Below are 8,572 nucleotides of genomic sequence, written 5' to 3' on the forward strand. Positions count from 1 at the left end.
AGTTATTGGTTATTGGATACACATATTAGAGCTTCCTCAAAATTCACTTGTAATACACAACATATAAATGCATGTATCGTCAAACAAACAAAATTGTTCAGTGGCTACTTTTCATAAGAAATGTATTAACTAGCACTGGATTAGATCATGTTTGGAAAAATCAGTTCACTTTTAGTGTTAAAAGATTAAAGTATGCTATATTCAAGAAGCTTGAAAATGAATATGTAAAATTTCGAAACAGAAAGAAAACAGTTCGTCTAAATTAGAATTTTACAAGAACGCTGTGACAAATTATAAAATCGAACCGTATTTAAAGCATACAGCAAATACACAACACAGGAAAGCACTATGTTACGAATCAGCGCCCATGACTTACAAATCGAACAGGGAAGATATAAAAATACACCGAGAAAGCAAAGACTGTGTGATACCTGTAACAGTTTAGAAGATGAGATTCACCTTTTAGACAATTGTGTAAAGTACAATAGTTACAGACACAGATTCCTGATCGATATATGTCGTCCAAATGCAAAGCCAAGTGAATTGATCCTTCTAACAGAGCTACAGCCAAGGCTGGCGAAATTTGTTCATGAATGTTTCTCTTCTCTATATGCTCATGTTTATGTTTCATTGTGTCTTATAAACTTTAAGGTTTTATGACAATAAAAAGTATTCTATTCTATTTTATGCAGACACGCACGCACAAGCACCGCACAAATTCACGCAAACGCCCACACCCACACACTCAGCCATAGACACACACACACACATAAACACACACACACACACACACACACACACACACACACATACACATACGCGCGCGCGCGCATGCACGCAGCCTTCCACTCCTTCCCTCCCACAACATGCATGTGCAATGTTATCAACCACCACCAACCCCCAACCCCGCCCCCCAAACACATTTCAGATTGACACATAATCTATAACGTATGCAAATATACGCAATTACATCAGTCTGCACAGCTGTTGACAGGGTGGGTAAATAGAGCACAGTTAAATGCAGCAGCTCCCATACATCACCGCCGTTTATAAATAATGTATTCGGCACCGTTAAGCGTCTAGTCTAGTCTACTGCAGGTCAATGTGCTATAAATGAACGACACAGAAATATCCAACATGCAAACTTCCAGACATAATTACAGAACTATTTTCATACACACGTAAAGACCGACAGAGACACGTGCACACATACATAGACACACAAAAGACACATAGACAGACAGACAGACACACGCACACACTTAGACACAGTCACAACACACTGTGGCATTCACGCATGTGCGCAAAGCGAGCGTGTGCATGCGCATGCACATTCAACACATGCACACATACATACACGCGCATGTTCGCGCACGCACATTCGGCTGGCGCAAACACGCACACACAAACGAGGAGAGAGACGATAGAGAGAGAGACAGAGAGACAGACAGAGACAGAGACAGGGAGACAGAGAAAGAAGAAGAAGAAGAAGAAGAAGAAGAAGGAGGAGAGAGAGAGAGAGAGAGAGAGAGAGAGAGAGAGAGAGAGAGAGAGAGAGAGAGTGTGTGTGTGAGAGAGAGAGAGAGAGAGAGAGAGAGAGAGAGAGAAGGAGACAGAGAGAGAGAGATAAACGGGAGAGAGTGGGAAAGTAAGGAAGGGACGAGAGAACGAGCGAACAAGCGAGAGAGAGAGAGAGAGAGAGAGAGAGAGAGAGAGAGAGAGAGAGAGACAGACAGACAGACAGACAGACAGACAGAGATAGACAGACAGACAGACAGACAGATAGATACAGAGAAGCAGAGACAGAGCAGCCCCACACACACTCATGCTAGACAGACGTACAGCATAGACAGAAGCCTTTCCCGACCGTGCAAACAGCACCCCCACTCTACCCCCCACACACCACCCTCCCGCTCCCGACCGTACCCCACCACCACCACCACCACCACCACCGGTACAGCAAGCAAGCGTACGAACACTACGCAGCTTACTGCACACGCAGCCAGCGCGGCCGCAGTGGCGGCGGGCCAGGGCCAGGGGGATATGTTTTGTGGCGCCGCACGCCCCTCCCTCCACCATTCCGAGCCTTGTCACTGCCAGCTCCGGTGGACCGAGCGAGAGGCCAGTGGGATTATTATTACTACTACTACTTGTAGGCTAGGTGAGTTCACTTTCCGCAGTCTGCTGCATTAACTGCCTGAAAGCTTTACTTCGCCAACGAAAAGGAAACTTTCTCTTCAGCCCTGCTGTGCAAGAAGCCAGAGCCGAAGTCCAAGTCTCACTCCCTCACTCACTACAACAACTACAACTTCGATCCTCGCGTCTTGGGACTTTGGAAAAGAAACACAAAGTTTCTTCGCAGCGTGTGTTGTACACGGGTTGTTGGATCGAGCTACAGAGCTGGTTCGTGGTTGGTTGCTCCTGTTTGAAAGTGTTGAAGGGGAGTTTTGCTCACTTCCTTGTCAAGTTTGACGGGTGGTATTTGTTTGCAAGTTCTTCTGTGTTTGTTCGCGAGGTGGATGACTGGTGGACACAAGACGTGACATCTTGGTCGGTGTTATTATTCTCGTGTGGTGAGTCGTTGGAACTTTTTTGTTTTTCTTTTAACAACATTCAAACATTGGCTTGTCATTTTCTTGTCTGGCAGCTTGATAACCTGGTGACTGTCTCTTTCTGCGGTTAGAAGTCATCATTACTGGACTGAACAATTGCCGGCTTGTTAACTTTCAGTTGTTATTGGCAATCGCACACGTAGCAAGCAACAAAGTGACGTTGTCGTCTTCGGCTGTTTTTCCAAAGAAATTATATGTACACACTTTGGAAAAAGAAAATTTCGATATCCCAGTGCTCTACAGTAATAACGACTGACAGTACTGCCATTTCTCTCTGCTGCATGCAACTGAGGAACAGCGATGGCAACACAGAGACCTTGACCTGACTGCCAGCAAAAGACAAAACGAGTGAAGCGTTGTCTGCAAATCAATACATCGTCAGCAGCGTGAAAACTGCGCGCAGATGTCAGTGTTGTAGTCTTTGAACTGTTCTTCAGTAAACAATACAGACCTGTTTTGCTGCATGTGCGTTCCTCATTCTTGAAAATATAACAGTTTTACTGTTGACTTTGAACTTACTTCGTCACTGTTAGATAGCGTTTGGGCGGTTTCCTTCTCCCCACTTTTAACCAGTTGATACATTACAATTGGAGAGAGCATAAAGATGGGTTTCAACCAGTGCAGTGGCTCAGCTGTTCTTCAGCAAAGTCGATCCAGTCAAGTTCATTATGTTTCGGTGCTGATGCTGATGTTGTTCTGCTGCGTGCACCCCACCTTCCCCTGCCCCAAGAGCTGCTTCTGTGCGCCTCACAGCAAGACCGTCAACTGCGCCAACAAGGGCCTCACCTCCATCCCTGAAGGCATTCCCTATGACACCATCGAGCTCGTCCTCGACCAGAACTCTTTCGAGAACCCCGTGCTGACCCGCAGAAACTTCACCAACCTGGTCAAACTGCAGGCGTTGTACATGAACCGCTGTGGCATCGAGACCCTCGCTGCCAACACGTTTGCAGACCTGACCAATCTTCAGTGGCTGGGCATCGGCTACAACAAGATTACCTTCATTGCTGATAACACGTTCAGTGGCCTGAACCTCAAACACCTGTTCATCAACGACAACAAAGGCATCCAGCTGTCTGAAGGGGCGTTTGAAGGCATGACCACGCAAGGACTGTACATGCACAACAGCGGTATGTCCAAACTGTCCGTGAATGTGATGTCTCCTCTGAACGGAACTCTGAGAACCCTTTGGCTGTATCAGAACAACTTTGAGTCCTTCTCCGAGGAATGGCTCTATCTGTTCAACACACTTGGCCACCTCAGGCTGGGAGGGAACGCTTTCCATTGTAACTGTGAGATTGGCTGGCTGCACAAGTTCTTCAAGAAGCATTCCTCTGTCTTCTCAGGGGGTGACCTACCAATCTGTGCCACCCCTGCCCTGGTGAGAGGCAAGCAGTTCAACAACCTGACCGCAGACGACTTCAGATGTGACCTGCCCACATTCCGAAACGTGGACGCTGTCTTTGAACGTGAGATGGGCAAGCTGACATGTCAAGCACGAGGGGACCCCACCCCGACCCTGTACTGGATCCGTCCTGATGGAACCACCGAGATCTATTCCCCAGCACGTGAAGACACGGAACAGACTGTGGGCATCCTCTACATGACCAACGTCAAGCTGACGGACAGCGCGCGCTACAAGTGTGTTGCCAGCAATCCCGCGGGCAATGTCACCTTCTCCCTCAACGTGGTCTGGCCCGCTACTCCCCCTCCTCCCCCAGTTCTTCCGATGCTTCCCAGAACAACCCCGAAGAGCTTCCACCATCCCAAGAGCAACGTAATTGTGGCCGACCGTGCCACGCCCAGACCTTCAGGCAGCTGGCAGTTCAGGGACCAGGCTGTCAAGGCAGAGAAGAAACCCTACGACTGGGGCATCAACAAGCCTGAGAAGAAGCAGTTTGACAAGATGGAGGACGATGAAGTGAAGACCATGAAAGACGTGGATGTTCGTTTCACCATTCTGGACCTGGTGGGAGCTGTGGTGGGCACTTTCGTCATCACCCTTCTCCTCAGCATCATCGGCGCCAACCTGTATATACGCCACAAGGAGAGGCTGGCGGAGGACCACTACTCGGTGCCGGACTGCAAACCACCCCTCGCCCCGGCTCGACTCTACATCATGGGTGAAGATGGCGAGAACCGCATCAGGATGCTCAACCACCATGGACGCCCTGAGTGCCCCACGTGAAACCAAGTGCTCAAGAACTGGTGTTCCCTCTCTCCGAGAAATCCTTTGGGATTTCTGACGCACTTCACTGGTAGGCGGCATCCTGGACTGACCTGGACTCGACCGACATAGATTCCATATCCCTGTGGACACAAACAACAGCAACTTGCCAAAATGGTGTCTGACCAATTGTGTGTGTGTGTCGGACTTGCAACATGACTGCAAACCGTTCATGTCGAACTCGTCCACACCAGAACTTACCACTGACGTTGAACACACCATCCAGACTATTGCTTCCACAGCGATGTGTTCTTCAGTTAAGTGATACTTTGGTGCACCCTTAACGCTCACATGTAGTGCTGGGGTAACTACATAACCGGCCATTGTGGACTGTGGCAAACAACAACACCCACCCCCGCCCCCCCAGGCCCCGCCCTGCCCCCACAAAAACTGCCAAGCCGGTCACTCATCACCCACGCCTCGTGTCATAAGCCGCAAACAAGTGCTTGGCGTGGTGTGAAGAACTTCCAGATGATTTAATTAACTGTTGTTGAACATTGTTGAACGTGTGTGTACACTCGATTCCTCTGTGTCCTTATCTCTGTGTGATCCTGTACAGAAGAACAACAATGGCTTTCATCATAATCATCATCATCATCAACATCATCATCATCTTCATTCTTCTTCTTATCATTATTATTATCATTATCATTATTACCAACTGCTCGGACAAACTGGCCACGTCACGCCCATTGCGAACAGTGTGGGCGCAAGATGATTGCAAATATTGTCGTCTACATGAAAAAAGGTCGTATTCATGGTCACTTTCATCGCGTGATATGTCGTTGGATTCCGTGGTGGCATGTTGCTTTCCTGAACACGATGATGATAATTATGGCCACACGAGGAAATCAAAACGTGAAATTCCATACCCAGCTTTAAAACACAATGACGTAATGTGTGTGTATGTACTGTCATGATTATGATCTTCGTGTTTTCTTCTTCATCAGCATCATTATCATCATTATTATTAGTAGTAGTACTTCATAAAATGATATTGTTGTTATAACTGTTATTGTTATTATATTTGGAGAATGGTATGAATTAGTATGTCTTGTTGAGAGTTCAAATGTATGTGTGCATCAGCACACTATGTAACACGTTGTCTACATGTACAGATTTTGCCAGAAACAAAAGAACGCATGTAGTTGTTAAACAACAAATGTGCAATATGGTGGTACTCTTGCCTGGCGTCTTGCTTATGCTACGGTATGTAGCATGTAGCTGTACTTTCTGTTCGTGGTTATGGCTGCAATATTTTGGGTTGGTTTCCTTTGTGCTCACACACACACACACCCGCACACACACACACACACACACACACACACACACACACACACACACACACACACACATATATATATATATATGTCATAATTGTTATACATGCAAAGAATGTAGCTTTCACAAAAACAGAAGTCCAAAGTCCAAATACGGATTCAACAAAAATGAGTTACAGAACTGCACTGTGTTTATGATAAGGACATGCTAAGTCACACGGCAATACGATGATCACGTGGACATAAAACGGAATTTGTTTAATTTTCATGGAAGGTGTTGCAGGTTAATTAATCAGATTTTTGTTCATGCGATCGCTTTCTTGACACGCCTCGTTGTTATCGCGTTTCGCTTAATCACTGTTTTGTCTCATGTCTTTGTTCAGTAGTATCCAGCAGGAAATCACAACTTTTAAGTGAAAACTAAAAATCCGCTTTGTATACGTATTTACGGATTATGCTGGTGTGACTTGGGTTATGAAAACCGTTTCTCCCTCACACACACACACACACACACACACACAATATATATATATATATATATACACACATATACGCGCGCTAGTTATTGAATCAGTGTTTATATATAGCACACACATTCATGAAAATCATATTCTGCCAAAGATAATTTGTTGTTTCGGGTAAGGGGCATAGCTATACAAACAATGGTGTGTATTTTAGACAGTATATCCCCAGAATGTGTGTGTGCTGGGGGGAGAGGGAGGGGACTCAACTCTACATTTTTGACCGAGGTTTGAATTGAGTCAGTTATATTGCTTTTTTTTTTCTCTCTTCCTTTTGATATCATTTTAGGATATTGCTTAATTTGGTGTACGGCTTTCGACTCTCTCTCTCTCTCTGTCAGTGTGTGTGTGTGTGTGTGTGTGTGTGTGTGTGTGTGTGTGTGTGTGTGTGTGTGTGTGTGCGCGCGCGCGCGCTTCTGGTTACAACGTCCACGTACATTATAACTGAACACGCGGTTGTTGTTTTTTTTTTTCTTTTTTCCCCCCCTTTTTATATTCTGTTCTTGAAACGATCATACAAAGTCGCAGTTGCATGTGTTTTGTTTTACTTCACTTATCTTTACTTTGCATTAAAAAAAAAAAATCTTTATTCCTACCAAAGATAACACTGACGTTCGGATGTTTAATCTTCGATGTCTGATTCTTCTTCATGTACCAAACGCCTTCTAATCATTTGCACGGCATTGCGCTATTCCCCAAATTCAGCCCCTTGAGAAATTGAGAAATTATTATTACTGTTATTATTATTATTATCATCATTGTTGTTAAGATTATTATGTTTGTAAATTCCCGTGAAATTTGATTCAGGTCTGTCCATGGTGTGTGTGTGTGTGTGTGTGTGTGTGTGTGTGTGTGTGTGTGTGTGTGTGTGTGTGTGTGTGTGTGTTTGCAATCCATTATACATACATATATATATATATATATATATATATATATATATATGTATAAGATTCGTAACATGTACAGGTGAAAGCGGATCTTCGCCAAAATTTGAGGAACTCAGCTGGTCCAAAGGAAGACAATTACGTGTTGGTTTCAAAGGCTTGATCTACTGCTGTTGGGGGAGAGAGAGAGAGGGGGGGGAAGTGGTGGTGGTCATTGTGTCTAATGGCGCACGAGGGTGTCCACTGAAGAGATGTAGACAGGTCACAGACTTTGAGAAGTTCAATTCTCTTCTCTGATCCATTGAGTTCCCTTATGTTTTGGGTGCCGATTAGTTCCCTTGATATTGTGATGTAAGTTACTTCCCTTATGTTGGGAAACGTTAGTTCACCGAAGTTCCTTTTGTTTTCTGTAAAAAAAAAGAAAAGAAAAAAAGAGAGAGAATTTCTTGATACATATACAGTGTGTGTGTGTGTGTGTGTGTGTGTGTGTGTGTGTGTGTGTTTCTCAGCAAGGTTTACAAAGCTGTTCGTGAATCTGTGCCTCGGATATTTTTGGTCGTGTTTCCGTCCATGAACAGACAGAAATGTGTTCAGGTTTAATAAAAAAAAAAAAAAAAAGAAAGAAAAAAAGACCATTGCTCTCAAGGTCTCTAACCAAATACACATTATCATATGGTTTTAGTCTAGCTCTCCACATCGGCGATAACAGAGCCACCGATTTTACTTCAATATGATAATTTGACAGTGGAGTCCCAACATAAAAAAAAGCCCAGTTAATGCAAATACCAACAAGATGTATTCAAAAGCTGCAGCGTGTGCCATAGTTTGAAAAAAAATCACAATGCTCTCACCAGAATAAATCTACGATGTACTAAAATAATATCAATGTTAAGTTAAAAAAACAAAACAAACCCAAACAAACCCGAACAAACATTCCTTTTAATGACAGCCAGCCCTCTCCGCCCTACACAAGAAAAGCAGAGTGTTATCATGGCTTGACGATCAGATGTCTCCCTTGACAATCTGCAGTTTCAGAATGCTGTACTTT

The 8,572-nt window shown here is 44.6% G+C and overlaps 1 protein-coding gene across 1 annotated transcript; it reads left to right on the forward strand.

Moving 5' to 3' along the window:
• Window positions 1–2,092: 2,092 nt before the first annotated feature.
• On the forward strand, window positions 2,093–5,399 carry LOC143279513 (leucine-rich repeat and fibronectin type III domain-containing protein 1-like protein). Its single transcript, XM_076583566.1, has one exon. The coding sequence runs from the start codon at window positions 3,217–3,219 to the stop codon at window positions 4,798–4,800; it is 1,584 nt and encodes a 527-aa protein (XP_076439681.1). The 5' UTR covers window positions 2,093–3,216; the 3' UTR covers window positions 4,801–5,399.
• Window positions 5,400–8,572: the final 3,173 nt, after the last annotated feature.

The sequence above is a fragment of the Babylonia areolata genome, chromosome 2, assembly GCF_041734735.1.
Source record: "Babylonia areolata isolate BAREFJ2019XMU chromosome 2, ASM4173473v1, whole genome shotgun sequence".
NCBI classification, from domain to species: Eukaryota; Metazoa; Mollusca; class Gastropoda; order Neogastropoda; family Buccinidae; genus Babylonia; species Babylonia areolata.